The sequence below is a fragment of the Poromitra crassiceps genome (assembly GCF_964638095.1).
Source record: "Poromitra crassiceps genome assembly, chromosome: 1".
NCBI classification, from domain to species: Eukaryota; Metazoa; Chordata; class Actinopteri; order Beryciformes; family Melamphaidae; genus Poromitra; species Poromitra crassiceps.
In genome coordinates, this window is record NC_139623.1 from 26,533,999 (window position 1) to 26,554,596 (window position 20,598).

Below are 20,598 nucleotides of genomic sequence, written 5' to 3' on the forward strand. Positions count from 1 at the left end.
GTCCAGGTGTTTTGTCAATTAAAGTTCGCCTTATTATATGAATCAGCAGTCAGAGGGAAATGTTTCAACACGGCTCCACATGAGTGAAAGCAACCAGGATTATAGTCTAGCAGATGTCAAACATAACCACCAACTCAAACTGGATTTCTTAATGACAGAAATCCAGAACGACTGGATCTCTGACCATTTCAGAATGAATTTATGAACATACACGAGGCAGCTGCTAGGATGTTGAAGACGGAATTTCTTTTGTTTTTTAACATTCGCTTTGCACATCCGTAGATATAGTCTATTCAGGCAGAATCATTCACAACAAGTGCCACAGTTTACCTATGTCTTTCACACATACTTCAGGCTTAAAGACAGTCCATATTATTGTCTCTGCATAGCGCTTCACCGATGCAACATAACACCTGGTCTTTAACGCTTGATCGTTATCTACTGCGGGAGTCGGCGTCATGTCGGGGAGATGAGAGAGAGAGTCCGTATTTGTCACGTCACCTTATTAAGATTAGGGATGGGCATTTCTAGCAAAAACACCATTCGAAATTCGCTGGCCAAAGTCGACTTAATCGAAATTCGAAGAAAAAAAAAAAATGTAAAAAAAAAAAAAAAAAAAAATGTGAGTGAAATGTTGCATTGTCTCCCCTGATTCTAAGTCTAAGGCTTTATTAATTAATAGAAAAAGCTTCTGCTGTGGATTTTTAGCTCAAACAAGCATTGCACCACTGAAGTAAAGAACATGTTACATGACATTGACATTTTCGAAAATAAAAAACAGTTTTGACAATCATGAGTGGTTCATTAAATATTTAGTAGGCTCAGGTCTGAGTGCCAAAGGGGTGCCAAAGTCACCCCCTCTCCCTCTTCATGGGATTTCACGATACAGATTGTACGCGATACAGCTAGGCACCATTGCACCGCAGAGTAATGTTTGGACGTATTTTGACAAACACGACGAAACGACTGTACAGTGCAAGATATGCAAAGTTAAACTAGCAAAACATAGACATACCAGTTCGATGCTTAACGACGTGTGCATAAAGCACAAGGAGAACGTCAACGGGGCAGATGAAAAGCAGTCTCGCATTACCTTGTTTGCTAGCAGTAACAAACACCGTGGTTATGATGCCGTCAGGGCAGAGAAGATTTCCCAGCTCGTCACGAAAATGGTGGCGTAACGGGAGCATATCTCCTTGTTGTGGAGGCTAGGCTACAAGGCTACAAACCACCATCAGAGAACAGCTACGAGGGTGAACAAGATGTATGACGACAGCGCAGCAGAATTGAGGGCTGATTTGGAAAGTGCCATTAAAGTGGCTAGCAGTTAGCAGCTAACATTATTGCAGTTAACACTTTTTGACAGAAGATCAGATGGTGTAGCCTAATCAGTGGGTTTGCGTAACAGTGATCATAAAGCAGTATGGATTATAGCGGACATGTATTGGAATAAGCCTTCACTTTTTGTGGACGAGTAGACTCTACGCGATCACAGCGTTAACCATCCAACCACAGGAGTTTACTGAGGTAGGCTAACAGCTGCTAAGCTAACGTCTGTATCATGGTCCGTCCATTTATTTCCTCACAATAAGTGCTCCAGGCAGCGCCTTTTCCATGCCAAAACGCTAACGTTGTGTGAACAGGCCCTACACAGAATATTACCCCTGCTCTGCGATTATTATCATATTAGCATATGGCTAGGGGTGTCACGGTACATGTATTCGTCCCGTGAGTTTACGGTATGACCCTCACGGTACCTCGTTTCACGGTACATGAAACGACACGACGAATACGTCAAATCCAGAAGCACCTAAACGCTGTTTGAACGGCATTGAATTGAATTGAATTAAACGCCACAGAAGAAGACACACCAAAACAACACAAGGGCCATAGAAATCCGCGTTCACAGAATGGGACGTTTTGTGGCGATAAGCTGTTTTGCAAATTCTGTCAACATCAAGCCAACGAGGTAAGCTTGCCAATGTAACGTTATGTAGCCGCGACAAAGTCCTTTATAGTTGCGCGTTGCGGCTAAACGTTACATAACACTGACAAAGCTGTTAACTTGTAAACAAGCAACATACTGTACATCGCGTGGGATGAGTGATGCGGTCAAGCAGACATCTGCGGATGCAGATGCAGACAGGCAAGCTGCGGTGAGGAAGAGGCGATGACTCCTTGTCATGTTCCAATAATCCATTAGATGACCGAACGTAATCATATTATGCTAAACAAAACTCACATCCAATAACGTTAAGGCGCTGACAGGGTTCTTTCCCGTACATACTGGGAAAGTGAAACCCACCCCGTTGTCTGTCAGACAGTGGGGCTATCTTTCAACAGGGTTTAGAAGTTTTTCTTCTTCTGCCGTTTTATTCTTCTTCTGAACATGTAGGTATTTTGACGTTGACTAAAAAAACACTGCCGCCTAGTGGCCGCTTTTAGATAGGATTCCAAATTAGTGCTTACATCAAACGCAAATGCTACATAAAACAAATACAACAGGGGGAGGGGTTGGTGGGAGTATTAGGCTACTCCACACATGCGCTCTGTTTACAAACTTGTGTACAATAAAGATTTAAAGTGGGGGGAAATGCCTTTGCCCTGTCAAACAGCTGGAATACAGACATCTGAGAGGGAGGCGCACCCCACACTTTGAAAATCACTGCTCTAGAGTAAAACCTTTTTGTGTGGATTGCCTAGATCTTATTAAATAGTGGACATTTATTCATTCCCACATATTAGACACTATTTCTGATGGTAAAAATAGCGTAAAAAGCAGAATTCAGACATATTCAAAGGGAAAAAAACAGAATTTGGGATTTGTTGCTTTTTTTCCCCGTTTTCGTACCGTGCCGTATTCGTACCGAACCGTGACCCCAAAACCGAGGTACGTACCGAACCGTGACTTTTGTGTACCGTGACACCCCTACATATGGCTAATGCGAAATTAACTGCAAACTTGGGTTCTGCTTGTATTGTTTCCACACGGACGCCCCCGGCGAGTACCCGATTACTCGTCCATAATAGAAGGAGAGTACTCGAGTATTTAAATTACTTAAAATGCCCATCCCTACAACCGGTCGGATAGAGACCAGCAGGAAACTCTCTGTTAGTATGCTGCTGGGCTATCGCACAGGCATGTATTTGAAGAAATACAGAAAGAAAAGCCAATCAAGGGCATAGGCAAAGGCATATCTAACAACTTGTGAATGACTCAGTTTTCCTGCTGTGACTGTGTGGTGGCAAAGGCATGTCTGCACTCTGCAAGCAACGTGTGTGTGTGTGTGTGTGTGTGTGTGTGTGTGTGTGTGTGTGTGTGTGTGTGTGTGTGTGTGTGTGTGTGTGTGTGTGTGTGTGTGTACACTCACCCAGACTGTGTGTACTCCTGCATGACAGAGGCCACTCTCTGGACTAGCTGACCTGTGGGGATTGGCTCCTGGTAAACCAGGAAGTACTGCTGGGCCAACTTCCTCGCTCGACGCACTAAAACCCTGCAATGAGGACACAACTCATGAAACTTTCTGTGTGTGTGTGAGAGAGAGAGAGACAGACAGGGCTAGCTTCAGCGTTTGCTCACCAATGACCAACACTTTAGGGCAGGGATACTCAACTTGCTTTGCCCAGGGGCCACTTTCGTGAAATGATAGAAGGCCAGGGGCCAGTTAACTCATTGAGTGCCAGCCACTTTTGGAGAACGGACGCTCCCAGTGCCAGAGTTTCAGAGTTTTCAGCGTTTTCAGTGATTTCTCGAGGCCCACAGAATATTGTGTGATATTACTATGTAATAGGGTTGTCACGATACCAAAATTATGACTTCGATACCGATACCTGCCTAAATATCTCGATACTCGATACTTAAACGATACCACGGCAAAAAGCTAAAGCAACAGGAAAAGTCGTGTAATAATGGATGACAGAAGAACATGGAAGTTAAAATTCATGTTTTGAGTCTTCATCATACTTTATGTGGTGTTCAAAGATAGCTGGGGAAGGCTGCCTCAACTGAGTTGGTGCTGATTCTGCTGGCATCTCATTTGACTAAATAGAAAATGAGGAAATGTGTTCAGTAGAGCGCAGAATAGAATAATTTCTGTTCAGTCTACTTTAGTATAATCCTGAGTTTGAGCTTCATCATTAAGTGCCAGATTTACAGTTAATGTCATGTATGTTTATTATTTTTCACAATAAAATATGTAGGCCTATGTGGTATGTGGTGTCAAGTGTTTTCTTGTTTGTTCATACATGTAGGTGAGTTTTTGACAATTAGTATAACATTAATCATGGATTATTCTAAATAAATAAATAATTTTCAGTGTTATTAAAGCTTTTACATGGTAATATGCAGTAATCTGATGTCCCTTATACTTAGTGTATGTGATTTCTTTAACAGTTAACGTTATACAGTTTGCAACCTCATATCATTCTAGGGATGCACGATAATTATCGGACTGATAAATTATCGGCCGATATGGCCATTGTGCGTTATTATTTATTATTCCGATAATGGCCTTTTTCCGATAAATTATCCGATAATAATCCTGTTTATTTTTTGCCTCGGAAGCGGAGCTTTTTGTTGTCGCACATTCGTGACATCACAGCTGCGACGCAAACATGGCTGCTGCCAGTGTGTAGTGTGTTGCTGTTTTTCAGTTTCACAATGATCAGAAAGCTACTGTAATTTGCAATCCATGTCCCACACAGGTTCCCAGGGGAGGGGAAACCTCTAAGCTGGCATTACGTTAAACCAAAGCTGGCGATGATGCAGCGGATATGTTTGTTGTCTTTGTTAGCGAGTGTTAAAGCAGCTACGAGCAACTTTTTCGATTGTTATTAAACAGTATAAATTTAATATCAATGCATCACATCTTACCTCTAATAGTCGACGAGACCAAAGCCGTGTGTATCTGAGATTGCTCCCTTAGGTGATTATTAAGTCTATAGTCTGCCTAAACTCGCGCCAACAGGGGGCTCTCTAGAGCGACCGGACCGGGTAACCCGGAAGTGAAACAAGGAAGTGAAACAAGGAAGTGAAACGCAGCTGCCTTCCAACGCCGTTTGCGCTGCCTAGCAACATAACATAAACAATGTGAACGCCACGCATACTCGCGGGAACATCTCTCGTTATATTCTAACAGGTTTTTTGGAAGTTATTTTGTGGTTATGGCCGAAGTGGCTGCTGCAAACCGTTTCATTTCACTTCCTGATCTGCCCTGGCTACAGACACACTAACACTGGCCGATTCACTCGGGGTTCAAGCGAGACTACTCTGCGTTGCTCTCGTCGACTATTAGAGGTAAGATGTGATGCATTGATATTAAATTTATACTGTTTAATAACAATCGAAAAAGTTGCTCGTAGCTGCTTTAACGTTAGCATTAGCTCAGTCGTAGCGGGCCTACCCTGCAGGCTCGTCCGCTTGGCAAACTGTGACATTTACAGTCTGTGGCTTGTAAACAAACAGCCCCACAAAAGCACTTAATACACAGAGCTTGCGTAAACTTATAGAAACTAATGGAATCCCCTTTACCCGAAATGAAACATCCAGGGATTGTGTATTTAACTCCAAAAAACCACTCGCTAACGTTAAGCTAACCGCGCTAGTTAGCGTTAGCTGCGGGACAGAGCCAATAATGAAAACAAAGGAGCAGTCGCATTAGGCTACATAAAAAGCATCAGTCAGTCAACATTACATAGTGCCTTTTATTTAATCTGGTGGCAGCATTCTTCAGTAAAAAGTGAAATGACACAGATGGTTTTATTGGTTTATAGTGCCTGCCCATGGACTGTATACTGTATATGCCTGCCCCATTCATTGGGCCCAGGCTACAATTCACTGAGAACTGGAACAATGCAAAATTTGAACAGATCAGTATGACAATAAGAGTCTAAACTACTATGCCTTTTGTCATTGTGTTTTATCTGCAGACTAAGCAGCTTGGCTTTCTGTTCTATAAAAGCCTTTATTTTTGTATTGACTATAATTGAGTGATACACTTTATTAAACAATCATATTATATCAGAAGTTTTCTTTGTTTTGCGTTCACAGTGATGTTAGTTAGATTTGGTTAGGTCAGAGCTATGCTCACTACATCCATACATCTACCCTAACCCTTTTTTAACCCCAGGTGTGCATAAAATACAGGTTAAAAACAAACAAAAAAAATTATATCTATTTTTATTATAATAATTATCGGTTATATCGTATCGGTTATCGGCCAAGACGAATATATTTATCGGTTATCGTATCGGCTCTAAAAATCCATATCGTGCATCCCTATATCATTCTTAAACACCGTCATGACTCAATAGCCTACCTCCTTGGCAGAGGTTAGGCGCATTGCCTTTAATTGCCTCATCAAACGACGCTGAAAAAAGTTTGCTTGTCACAAAATAAATCACACTCGCTTGACTTGACGTTATCACATTCGCTAAACTGTCACACTTTGTACTAGTCGGATCGTCTGTTGGAGAGATGCTTTGGCAAGTCAAGTGGACGTGTTGTCTCCCTTTTGCCTGTGTAAACATGTGTAAACATCGCTTGTTTGCTCTCTGTGCATCGAGCCTGCTGCTGCCTGGGTCTGTGTGTACTGTCAATGGTTGTATGCTGTAGTGCCCTGCGTGCCCCACCCCCCTCCTCCTCCTCCTCCGTGGTGGGAGGAGTGTCTCTGGGGCTCTGCTGCGGTTTGCTCTGAGTTTGCTCTGCACTGAAAAGTGCGCTGCATCCCCCCGCTTTTTTACAGCGTGTCGCCGGCTCCCAGCTGAGAATAATGTAACTTTTCAGAAAGACGCTGGTGTCGGCAACTAAATCATATGGAGGGGCTATCGCAGCGGACACGGATGGGGCTCAATTGTGGCAGCAGATGACTGCTGTTCACAGGCACAGCTAACGTTATGCTTCATGCATATCGATGCGATTTCCGTTTCCCCATGACTTCTTCTCTCTTTTTTCCTCGCCTTTCTCTAATCTGGAGAGCACTGTCGCCACCTAATGGGTCCCTAAAATAGGTTTTACACATTCAACAGCCACCATACTTTCACAGGAGATGGATCTGGCTTTGATGCACGTCCCACCGTCAAAAAACGCAATTGACGAACATACTCGTCCTTGGCACTCTACGTTACTAAACCAATTGATGAACATACTCGTCCATGGCACTCAATGAGTTAATAAACAATCAATATACATTTTTCTGTAGCGGATTGTAGGTTTTTGAGGTGTCAGCCGGAGTTTAGTCTGACAATGTTGTGCACACCGGATAGTTAGTTAGGTTAAGTACATACATAAGTGCCTGGGTAGCGAGCAGACGGCGGTATTTGACAATTTAGCAGCTAAATCATAGATTATTGACTAAACTGAAATGCTATAACAGAAGTGGAGTATTGGCCAGAATGACATGAACATTTGGACACTTATTCAGCAGGTATCTTGCATGTTGCGTTCAGGTGCACTGTAAAAAGAATATATATATATATATATATATATATATATATATTGCAATTCCATCGCGGGCCACACAGGGGGCGCGGGCCGCCAGTTGAGTATCACTGCTTTACGCCGGGATTGCACTGGTTGCATTTGCGTTGCGGCTGTTCTCCGGTTTTGCTCCGTGCTCCGCCAACAACAACCGGCTGCGTGCAGAGCACGTCACGGCTCCGCTCCGCCAGACAGCTAGAGTGACGAGACCGACAAGTTCTCACGGTGAAATCGCGCGAGACAATTTGTATGTGGGATAAATACAACAACAAACAGGCAGAAGATCATTGTTCCCAACTGGAGAAGCAGAGGAGGGGTGGACTTGCTTGGTGTTGTCCTTGTAAAAAGGATGTGTCGTGTCATATATTATTTTGTGGTTTTCCACTTCAATTATTAACTTTTCCTCATACATGTTTGTCCTCTGGCTTGATATTGAATGCTGTAAACACCTCTGCCCTGTTGACTCCATGCCTGGCTCCGCCCAACTTGCTGCAGCTTTGCTCCGCCATCCGTGAAAAATAGAAGCCTTGCGTATCTTTTTCGGAGAGCTCCGGATCGTCGGAGCTGGGACGGAGTAGACACGCAACGGAGTAGGTGGGAGTTGACACAATGATTAGAGTGGAAACGTATCGGCTCCGAAGCCGTACCGCAGCGCAGATGGACCGAACACGGACCTAGTGGAATGTAGGCATTAGGGTGACAGTCTTACCAGCATAACTTACCATAGATATAGTCATTCCACCTTGATTCTGTTCCCTGTAACCCTCTCTCCTGACATACTCACATACAACTACACTCAAGACACACACTTGTAGGAAGTCATATGTGTCACAGGTCGTTACATGTGGTTATCCCTGATTATTATTGGTATGACGTAGCAAAAGGTTGTCATCCAGGAAGTGGGAGTGGCTTAGAGATAGTTGATATGACGTGGCATCTCAGGTGCGCAGCCCCCTCTTTATGCCAGTGTGATCACGGAAGCCATATTCTCTCTGTCAGACCTGTTTCCCAGTTTCTCTTAATCCCCCTGTTTTGAGATATTTCCAGACTTCATGTTGCCCCTCTGTAAACCCTCTCTAGTTCCTATGCACTTTGATTCTTATGCACTTTTATTTCTTCTCTCTTCTATCTTGCTACCTCCTTTTCTTCTTATCCGCACCTCTATTGTCTGTAAATCTGTTTTAAATTCTTTGCTGTTTATACATTTGTTTGTTCAAAACTTTTACTTATTTTTTCTTTTTATTGCTGTACTGTGTTATAACCTGGTTGTATGTCGCTTTGGATAAAGGCGTCTGCCAAATATCAATAAAGTAAAGTAAAAGTAAAGATACACTCTACCTGTAGTCGGGTCCCATGCCACTGTAGACCATGCCTATGTGTTTGGTAATGGGTTCCACCTTGTGAACGCTCTGCTCATCATACAGGATGGACTTCTGTTTCTTCTCTGTTGCCAGGACGACTCCATTGGATGCTGAAAGTGAAAGAGAATATATACCGTCCGTAAGTCAAGTGTGTTCGTGAATCCAAAGCTGTAAAAATCATAATTACAAATTTCTCTAATCAGTGTCAACTATGCTTTCACACGCCCACGTGGATCAATAGCTAGAAGCAAGACAAAACAAACTACACTGGTTCTGAAGATTATCAACAGATTTGATTCAACACAGAAAAAATAGTATTTCCTAATGTTATGTTTAGGTGTACCATAAATATGTACAAGAAAAAAAATGTTTGCCTTAACAATAATAAAAGAGAAGAGGATAGCACTCCAAGTTAAACTTTTTATTGCCTGCAAACGTTTTGGGCTGTTAACCCTTCATCAGTGCAGTAGCAAACAAATCAGGTATCACACAGGTGACTATATCATGGCAGCACTGGCTCAGGTGTGGTGATTGTCACCTCATTAACATAATTGATCCTCAATTGCCTACAGTGCAACCAGATCTGACAAGAAAATAAAAAATAAAACACACAGAAAAAGCATCACAGAAAACAGGTAAATACTATCTCCTCATTCATCCCATTTGGAATGAGGGTACCAAGGGAGTGGATATATTGACACTCCTTCTGTAAGAGAAGTCTTTGAGTGAAGATTGCACTGTAGGCAATTGAGGATCAATTATGTTAATGAGGTGACAATCCAGGGGTTAAAGCAAAATAAAATATTTTGACTGAAAATTTTTCGAGGCCTATTTTAGCTATTTCGGGCTTTCTAGAGTGTCCGCTTTTTCCCCACCGTGCCGTCGCTTCACATGGGTTTTCATGTAAAAAAGGGCAGACAGTGTGTACATCACACTCTCAAGTTCCCAAACATCCAGTAGGCCTAATGATGCATGAATTGTGTTCTGGGCTGATGTTATAAGGTTCCACGTAGGTATGCCAACAGAGACATGTGAAAATTACTGGCTATAATAAATCACAATTAATATATAGATGTTTTTATCGAGTCAAACAAGTAGGTTAAGGGATCAGTATAACAATTAGGCTATAACTAACAGTAGCCACAGGAACTACAACAACATTGTCAAACATATGTCCCAACTAAGGAGGTTCTCTTCCACCAGTCACACAGCTCAGCTCCACCCAAACTCCCACCCCTCCTGTCCCACTGAGCTGATGGTCTGGTAGCCTACTGTTATGAAAACACACCAATTAATACTGTCAGACAACACCTAGCATGCCTAGGCTAACCACCTAACGCTAGTGTTACAGTTCAGCATCAAGTGAAGAGGAAACATCCCACTGCACACGGTTACATCTAAAACATCCCTCAGAATTACATAACTATCATGGAGTCAGGTAACAGATGAAATCAACATCTTGTTATCAACTAACTCAGAGACTAGCAGTAGCTGACACATCTAATGCTAACCAGAAAGTTAGTAACCAACTAGTTACTGCACTAGCAACAGTTGTTTTTTAATGTTATGTTGCGTTACAGATGGGGTAGGTGCTTATAGCTCATTCAATAACGTTAGCGTTGACGCTAGTGAAACTCCACTAGACTTTTTCTCTCTAGTGACATGTGGTCGTGGAAAAAGCGTCAACCCCCCGCGCTGTCGGGGTGAAAAATACACCGAAAATAATAACGTTAACGTTACTGCAGCAAACGTTTGAGCGTGTGTGTGTTAGCAAGTTTTACCTGTCCGTGTCCAATAAAAGACAACTCCGCATCGCGCATGTTTTCAAAGTTCCTCCACCTTTGCAGTAATAAATTAACTCCAATTCTCACAATAACAAACTTCTTCAGTCCAATGCTGTCATGGATAATTTAACGTTAGGAACTAACGCTGTCTGAGAGGCAGATCGGCAACAGTGTTTTGTTTAGCGTTACATGGAGTGGCTTTGCAGGGTCGCGTTCAGCGGGCCGAAAACATAGCACAACGTAGCAAAACATTTATCACGAACATAGTGGTGCATTGAAACAGGCAAGGAAACATGACGTTCAACCTGGAAACCGTAGCAATACATTTTCAGGCTTATTGTGGCTTGAACACAACCCAGGAGAATCATTTGGACGTCCGGTCGGAATTTTTCAAAATAAAAGCTTTCATTCAAACTCAATACAATACACATTGAAAATATACAAAGGGGCTTTAATTTTGGTATTTTTCACATTTCATATCTGGCTCCAATAGACGGAAATCCGTCGTAGCGACGGAGAACTTTAATCCCTGTGACAATCACCACACCTGAGCCAGTGCTGCCATGATATAGTCACCTGTGTGATACCTGATTTGTTTGCTACTGCACTGATGAAGGGTTAACAGCCCGAAATGTTTGCAGGCAATAAAAAGTTTAACTTGGAGTGCTATCCTCTTCTCTTTTATTCTTGACATTCATTGTAGGATTTAGCACCCAGTTATTGGTTGAGTTGAGTGCTTTTTTTTATTTATTTTGATTGCCTTAACAATAAGCCATTGTAATACATTTTTATTATTCGTTTACTTTTTAATTCTTTTATTAGTAGTGCTTCGAACTTCTTGTGTAGAGACAAAGTTCTTAAATTGTGTCAGTTTTAGGGATGTCACGATACCAAAATTATGAGTTCGATACCGATACCTGCCTAAGTATCTCGATACCGATACTGAAACGATACCACGGCAAAAAACTAAAACATCAGGAAAAGTATTGGAATAAATAGAGGGGACAAAACATGGAACTTAAAACTTATTTTATTGATTTAACAAGGTAATGCACAGCCATGTAGTCATTTTACTACATGCTGGTAGTACTGCCACCACGTGTGGCGCTGAACATGCTAGAACTTTTATTATCTAGTGTAAAATTAACATAATCTCTCCTGTAAACATATTTTAAAGGAATGTCAACCGTTTAAACTTATAAATAATATAAATAAAATATATTTTCACACAGCTGCTACACTATTATAGCTATTTGTTTTATCCAAAAAAAGTACTCTGTACTTGCAGCTCCTAAGCTTCATTAACATGAAGTGCCTGATTTATGGTTAATCTAGTAATATATATTATTTTCACACATAAATGTAGGCTATTGAAATGTAGGCTTATTATGTGGTGTATTCCCAGCCCCCCCCCCCCCCCCCCCATACGTGTAGGCTAGGTGTTTTTTACAATGAATTCGTATATCATTAATAATTGGGATTATTGTAAATATTAGGATAGGTGAGATCAGATGACTGCTTACCATGTAAAAGCTTTAATAACACTGGCATTGAGGACCATAGTGTTATTAAATATTGTACATGGTATGCAGTCATCTGATGTCCCCTCCCCTAAACGTTACATGTCATGACTTGCTCCTTGCAGAGATCTGTGCTCCAGCACATTGCCTCGTGTTTCACTGTAAACGAGTAGGCTATTGTGACAAGCGAACTTTTTCAGTGAAACAAGTTCGCTTGTCACACAATACTCGTTGGACTTATTTGAGGGCATGTATGTTTATCGTTCACGTTCGCTAACCTGTCGGTCTTTAAACTCTTTGAACAGGTCGGGGTGCCTGTCGGCAAGATGTTTAGCCAGGTTCGATGTGTTTGATCCTTTCGCTTGCGTCACGTTGAAGCACCTTTTACACACTGGTTTGGATGTGTCCACGGGCTTGCCTTCGCTGTCGGCAACGTAAGCAAAATATTTCCATATTTCGCTTCGTGCATCTGCTTTTTCTACAAGCGTTGGTCGGCTTGCAAGACTAGAAGAAGCCGCTGCCATTTTCGCTGCGTCTGTCCTGTGTGTCGGGGTGCTGTAGTGAGGACTGAACGACTGTGGCCAGAGAGCGAGCAGAGAGGGAAGAGAGGAAAGTCGACACGCCCCCACATGAAGCAGACAGAGTCAGAGACGAGCTTTTTTTCACTTTTCACGAGTCACCATTGGTTCAAGGCAAGGCTGTGTTGCCTTCACGTGAGGTGGGAGACAGGCTCTCAACTGTAATGCCGCTGTGTCTCTCTCCTCCGCTAACAAACACCACGGTCGCACACTGACGCAACCCATGACATTTTTTTAAGTATCGGTACTAAATTAACGTGGTATAGTATCCTTTTTAACGGCAGGGAACCGCGGTACCATACTAATACCGGTATACCGTGCAACCCTAGTCAGTTTGGGACCAAAATAGGTAGATGTAAATTACCGCCAAATGGTCCGCCCCCTGGCATACCCTGGCTTTCTGTGGCACACCCAATGAGCCAAGTCTGGCTACGCTACTGCTAGCAACGCCACCCCAATAAAAACCAACTTGCTACACAAACTGCAAAAATACAAACTCCTGTCCCAGGCTCACGGAATGGCTTTTCAGATGAAGACCCACCAGAAGTAGACTCATGATGACCCATTTTGGGCCCCAACCCATAGTTTAGGAGAGACAGATTTCAGTGAATCCTTACCTTTGATCCCAACTGAGGGGGCTCCAGCTGCTACAGCTGCCAGGGCATATTCGATCTGGACCAGTTTACCTGAAGGGCTGTGGGGAGAAATACAAGTTGTTTCATAAGTTTGTTGTGGTGTTCAAATAAATAAACTACAACTCTAACTTATTTAAGGTTTGGGGTGGAGGGACAAGAGTAAAGCGCATCAACTAGAATGTTTTTGTAAAACAAGTTGATTGATTGATTGATTTTTATTTATGGATATAGATTTAACAATTTACAAGAAAATTCCAAAGGATAACATGTTAAAGTGAGAACACTTATTTCCAACATGGTCCCTGCTGTTGTAGGACAGAACGCACAACACATAACATGTAAAAAGTCAGTCATATCAATATACAATTTCTAATCAATATACCATTTCTTATCCGTAGACACCTAAAATCATTAAAACAAAAAACAAAACAAAAACATGAAAATCAGCAACAATTTCAGAGAACCAAATCCAAGAACAAAACAACAATATCACAAATTAAAAACACTGTTTTGCTGGCGGCAAAACCTGTCCTCTAGGTTAGTACTTACTTACTATTAACTTGCACTGCGCAAGCCAAACTGGCTAACTGGCTAAACACACAAAACTGAAAGCAAAAGCTGAATGGTCCTCATTCTGAGCTAGCTAGGCTAACCTAGCCGTTAGCATGTAAAATAGTTTTGTTTCCGTCTGTTCCAGGGTCGAATCCAAATGAAAAATCAAATAATTAAATTGCATTTATCACAGATAAAACAAAAGGACGTGATTGAAATACCAGAAAGCAAACATGACAAACTAAACAGAGCAGACATGCTAACGGTAACGTTACGCTGTGCCCCGGCGATGACAGTGCATCAACTAGAACTGCACCCAAACCTTCATTGCGGACCAAAAAAGGGGAAACAATTGATAGAATTTATGAAACAGTCATGCAAGAGCTACCATTACAGAACATGCGTTTGTCCCTATTTATGATAGTTCATGACTATTCCAAAAAACTTTACCTAAATGTGGTGAGGGAGAAGCTGTAACCTCGTTCCGCCATCTTTGCTTGCTTTGTCAGGGAAAGGGAAGCTCTTCTTCTTCGTCTTCTTTCAAGTTTACGGCAGTACAGACGATACTAGGCGTATTACTGCCCTCCGCAGGACAAGGACATAACTGGTATACCCCCCAAATAAAGATTACCAAGGGAACAGCAACTTGGAAATCAGTTGTGAAACATCATAGAAACATCTCAAAGTGCAATATATAGGCTACAGAGTATACAAGAACTCAAATAATAACAATATAAAATTAAAATAAATACATTAAATAATAAGATTAATTTTAAAAAATCTACCTCACAGAGGGGAATTTTGGTTTTATCTCAGTTATCCAATTTGGCGTAAAAATAATTTAAAATGTCATATACCTTACTTTTAGTAGCTCTAGGGATTTTAAGTACAATTCATTCAGGAAAACAACACATTTGGGGGATGATTTCAGGATTCTGTCTTGTGGATAAAGAATTTAGCTAAATATAGTAGCCTACAACAGAGTTCAACATTTTTGTTTCGCAAGATCATAATATTTGTCTCTAGAGATCAGGAAATGTTTAGATTGTTTGTTTTATCCATTTGTGCATGTCAGTACAGTCTATGGTCAAGCCACATGAGAAAAATGGACAGTTGGTCGGGATTCAACTTAATGGATTCAAGGCTAACTCAAACACACTTCATATTCTCGGATACAACTGAATCGTGCAGTAGGCTACTGTAAAACTGCTTTTGTGATCAGCTGGCGGTTCTCTCTGGCCAAAGAAAGATTTAATCTAATAGTAAATTATTATAAAAGGTTCCCCATTCTGTTTTACATCTGGTAGGCTACATTCTTGGAAAACATGCTTAACTGTTCCAGTAGGCTACATCCAATTGGTGGAGCTCAAACTGTCAGTGGCTTATGGTTCAAATCCAGCAATATAAAATGTTACAATTTGTTCATTTTTACTGTTGCCTATTGCACAAGCTTGAAGTCAGGTCAGTGTGGTCTAAATTTACCGGTAGGCTATAGATGATAGATGATAGATAGATAGATAGATAGATAGATAGATAGATAGATAGATAGATAGATAGATAGATAGATAGATAGATAGATAGATAGATATAGATAGATAGATAGATAGATAGATAGATAGATAGATAGATAGATAGATAGATAGATAGATAGATAGATAGATAGATAGATAGATAGATAGATGCTGTCTGTCTGTCTGTCTGTCTGTCTGTCTGTCTGTCTGTCTGTCTGTCTGTCTGTCTGTCGATTTGTTCAAGGAGTTATGGCTTCTTCTTTCAAAACTTTAAGACGACAAGCAGTATTGTTTTCCATTCCATGATGTTGCCCATTTCTTAATTGTTCTACCGGTGGATGGCAGCATTTTACACTTAGGCTCGTTTAGTTTACTGTCAATCGAGAAAAGGGAGAAGTGCGCCGTCACACGGTCGCAGTTCAATGACGTAGAAAGCCTCAGTGACCGTGAGCTCCTGTCTTGCAGGAGGCATGCAAACACCAAACATGATGAATTTAGCCGCTTTAGTGCAGAGCCTCAGGCGGTCATTGCTACAGATCGAAAGCAGGCTTCAGCAGGCAGCAGGATTTGACAGACATTTGGGCAAGTATATGACACTGACAGACTGTACAGTACATGTTTATGTTCGCTACCGCTGGTCATGATGCTAAGCGCCTGCCACTCTCTCTCTCTCTCTCTCTCTCTCTCTCTCTCTCTCTCTCTCTCTCTCTCTCTCTCTCTCTCTCTCTCTCAAATTCGCTTTATTGGCATGAATGTCTCAAGTAGGCTACAATATTGCCAAAGCATAAAGAATTGATAAAACAAAATAACATTAATAAAATACAATTGATTGCAGTTACAATACATACAGTAGTCACATTTCAACAGATCATATTTATTCATTGTTTTTCCCTATAATGTCATGGCAGAGTGTTACATATTGTGCGGCTAAGTCTGTAAATTGTGGTTCTTCACCTAAACAGAGTCATCATCACATGTTTTTCCCTGATATGACGAGTCTACTGCTCTGACCTGCTGCAGGAAGGCCTCTCTGACAGTTTGGTACAGGGGGCAGGAGAGGAGAAAATGGACCTCACTTTCTTTTCCCCCTGAAGAACACTGTTTACAAATTCTCAGTTCTGGGCCTCCATTGGTTCGGCGCTTTTCAATCTCTAGTTGATGGTCGCTGAGTCTGTACATTGTTAATGTGCGTCTCTGTTTGGACTTTTTTACGCCTTCCAGGTATTGTGCTAGAGAAAATTCTCTATTCAATAAGCAATAGGTTTCTAATTTGTTGATGGATTTTGTTTAATTTTTCCAATTTTCAATGTAGACCGTTTTGTTTTCTCTGTCAATTGTTTGCAGATGGGGTTTGGAAAGATGGTGGACCGTAACCCTCTGATCCTCCCTCTCTCTCTCTCTCTCTCTCTCTCTCTCTCTCTCTCTCTCTCTCTCTCTCTCTCGTGTAATATATTACGTATGTGACATTTTAGTAGATTTCATGATATTTTAGGACATTTTCCTTCATGTGAGCTTTGTTGTTGACGTTACTGTGTTTACTACCTGTTGTCCTGTACTCTTAACCCTCCACCATACACTCCAACATATTGCATTGTGTTGGAAGTAACGGTATGCCTCTGTGCTCCCCTCTGTCCAGGCCCAGCACTGGCAGTGAACGGGCCCAGTCTCCTGCCTCAGCTCCAGCCCCCACTCCATGACGACCGTCGCATGGGACATCAGGAGCAGGGGGGCCCCGAGCAGCTGCCGGGCATCCTGGACAGCATCCTGTGGATGGCGGCGCCCAAGAAGAGACGCACGATAGAGGTCAACCGCACCAGGAGGAGATCCGACAGCAAACTCCTCAAAGTCAAGGTACAGGGAATAGGCTTGGGCAATGCATCACATATTTTGGCTTGGCATCCCTTGATTAGTTGTGGGAGGAAACATAAAGAATGCACATATTAAATATTTCAAAAGCAAAATGAATTTATACATGAATATGTAAATATGCTTCTTTGACCTGCCAAACCTCTGAGAACCACAGATTAGATTACAGAAGATCTAACACTTCAAAATCAGTGGATGATGATATTCTTTGTTGAATGCTATCAGTGTAAAACAAGTGGTTATTTTTCTTTCTTTCTTCCTCTCCGCTATGCTATTATGGCCTCATTTTTGTCCAGTGTTTTGGTTGGATCTAGCACGCGTCTAACAGTAGATTATACATTATTTATTTAACAATTTAATTTAATTGGAGCTTATTTGAAAGAGACCAAACAGTTCTGTTCTTAATCACAGAACTATTTCTGATTCTCTCTCTCACTCATTCTTTGTTTGCCCCCCTCCCTGTGTTTCCCTCTTTTCTCTCTGTCCCTGTGACCCTGCCATACCCCCCCCCCCCCCCACACACACACACACACACACACAACACACACACACACACTCTGTTTGATTCGCCCCCTCCCAGACCAACATCGAGCCGTGTCTGGAGTGTGGCCACTTGAAGCAGAAGCACGTCCTGTGTGGTTTCTGTTATCAGAAGGTGTGTCGGGAGACCGCTCTGATTCGTGGGCAGATTCATGGCATGGAGGCCGGCCCGCTGAAGGCTCCCGCCATGGAGACTGTGGTCCTGTATGAGGGCGAGACGCTGAGCGAACAGGAAAAAGACCGGAGGGTAGTGGAGAGGCCCAGGAAGCGGCCTGCCTGGTTCAGCTAATTATTACAGCTGCACATGGTACATACTGATCCTGATCTCGTCAGATTTAAATTTAGAAATGGTTTCAAATTTGGGCTAGCCTATGAGTGCTTGTTTTGTCTTGCCAGATACGCACACTGTGTTGTTTAGGCGTCACTTGAAAGATAAGGAAGTTTGGAAAAGTTTGAAATATTAAACATCATATTCTGCCTAATCTGTTGTTCAGGAGAAAATATATCAGTTCTGTCTTCATGTACAAACTGTATGGATCGCTGATGTTAGATCATCTGATATGAATAAAACTATGGATGGCAATACTTTGTTGTAGGTCAGGAAGGCTTGGCTTTTTTATGATTGATTGGCATCTCAGTCAACATTGATCACTATTACAGTGCAAATCACCACCTGCAGGAGGAATATGAATTGTCAGTCTCTTCCTCAGATCCTCTGTTAAAGTACAACCTTTAACATCTTCCGTGTCACTATTGCCAATGATTTGTGTGGCTCAACCTTATAATGCAAGGAATTCGTAGCAAAGGCTGGATTTACACAGGCACTTTTTCTTTTATTTTGCAGTATTCGGGTCTTCTCATGTCTGACTAAAGAGGAAGAATCCACATGGATTCATCCTTAACACGTTCACTGCCAATGACGAGTTGACTCGTCAAAAAAAATCCAACGGTTGACTGCCAATGACGAGTTGACTCGTCAAAAAAAAAAAAAATTTGACGGTGGGACGTGGATCAACGCCCCCCACGTCTCCTATAAAAACCACCGAACGTGTACAACCCATTCCACCGACCCACTAAGTGGCGACAGTGCTCTCCAGACTAGAAAAAGCCGAGCCAAAACTGCAGGGGAACGCGCGAGGAAACCATTCTCATACTGTAAAATGGATTGGCGAAAACGCTTTCGCTTTCGCGCATTATCGCGCTGGGAGCTGGCGGTGGGGGATTGCAAATTTGCATAATAGATTATGCGTGCAACACACTTTGAAACACCCGCAGAAAGCCCACAATCGCACGCAGCTTCATTGCAGCTGAGCTCACAACCGAAACGACTCATGCAGACTCGCCCAAAGAGCAGCCGCCAGCAGCCAGGCAGCACAGACAGGCAGAGCCTCGCTTGTGACAAACGCTGCAAAGCCACCAGAGACACACCCACGGAGGGAGGAGTTTGAAGGAGAGGGGGGTTTCCTGCTGCTATGGAGGAAATTACTGTTCAAAACTATTGTTTAGATGTCTGACGTCTTACGCCAAAAATAAATGGTTAAAGTGACTGTTCTATCGAATTTCACAAAAAGCCATTTATCTCAGAATAAATTTTCAGACGCTGAAACCATGCTGTATTCTACTGCTAATGCCTACATAACTACTAACTCTACAAACTAACTCTTTTAGACAGAGAAAGCACACATTCTATTAGTTCTTTTGAGATCATTTGTGTTCACAAAATCTTAGCAGAAAAGAATCCTCGGCTCTTGAAAGATGAGCCAGAATCCTCAAAAAAAAACCTTGGCAGAACCTACCTACAGTATTGAAAAAACGGCTGGCAGTGAATGTGTTAAGACCACCATAAAAAGATCACATCTGTGCCATGAAGATGTAAACATCTGATTGATCTGTTGAGAAATAATAAAGTTTCATATTAATATCCCAACAATACCGGTAGCCTATGCCTTTTTGTACTTGTTTAAATGAGATGAATTAAAGTTAAGAAATCCAGCCTTCTTGTGTGTGGTGACTCCTTCAACCACTCATCTGATGTTTCCTGGCATCACCTGCACCAGGAAGTAAAGGCTGACAGCCTGTGCATCTACTTGTTGATGACAATACCGGTATATTATTGAATAATACTGAATATTAACATTAACATTCTTTATTTAGACTGTAAATAGGTTTAGAAGCTGACTCATGATGGACATTTTCCATCATGAGTGAGAATCCTTTCCATTGGAAAAGTAATTATCACTTCTAAACTGGAAGGGATACCTATTTGTGTTTGACATTGAGGTTGCTACGGTACCATCTATAAATCGGTATTTAGTTTCCAGACAAATGTTTCTCATTGCAGTATCAGACTGTTCCTGTTGGGATCAGACCAGCATACCTTCCACTCCCTGCTGACACCATCAAACACCCTCTTACTCAGTTTCACCCTCACAGTTAGATGAATGTGGGTGTTTCCCCATGTCAGTGTCGCCACAAGTCTGCCATCGAAGTTTAAAGTGATATTTGGTCATGATGGAACCAGGGGACAGTTTTCCATGTCCTCAAAGCAGTTCCTCAGCATCAAATGTATTATGTACAAAATAGTACCTAAATCTTGCTTATGTCCCCTCCCCAATCTCTCTCCAAACCTTCATCTTACACTTCTGCAGTGCTGTGTGTGTGTGTGTTATGTTTTGGCCGCAACACTTTAGTTGCAGCTTGTTGATGACATGACTATAGGAACCTCCCTTACCTGCTGTAACAGATACTCGATTCTTCTTACAATCCCATCCCTT

At 42.0% G+C, this 20,598-nt stretch overlaps 2 protein-coding genes across 2 annotated transcripts in view; one reads left to right on the forward strand and one right to left on the reverse strand.

Annotated features, from left to right (window-relative positions):
* psma2a (proteasome 20S subunit alpha 2a) overlaps positions 1–14,422 on the reverse strand; it is a 30,596-nt gene extending 16,174 nt beyond the window's left edge. Inside the window, exons 1-4 of the mRNA XM_083634793.1 lie at positions 14,358–14,422; positions 13,338–13,414; positions 8,816–8,948; positions 3,372–3,494 (exon numbers count right to left, since the gene is read on the reverse strand). Coding sequence (XP_083490919.1) covers positions 3,372–3,494; positions 8,816–8,948; positions 13,338–13,414; positions 14,358–14,398 — 374 coding nt within the window. The 5' untranslated portion in view covers positions 14,399–14,422. The remainder of the gene's footprint in view (positions 1–3,371; positions 3,495–8,815; positions 8,949–13,337; positions 13,415–14,357) is intronic.
* Positions 14,423–15,858: 1,436 nt separating this feature from the next.
* Positions 15,859–19,279, forward strand: mrpl32 (mitochondrial ribosomal protein L32). The gene is made up of 3 exons (XM_083642208.1): positions 15,859–16,000; positions 17,055–17,269; positions 17,865–19,279. Exons 1-3 carry the CDS (start codon positions 15,889–15,891, stop codon positions 18,111–18,113), a joined length of 576 nt encoding a protein of 191 aa, XP_083498334.1. The 5' UTR covers positions 15,859–15,888; the 3' UTR covers positions 18,114–19,279.
* Positions 19,280–20,598: the final 1,319 nt, after the last annotated feature.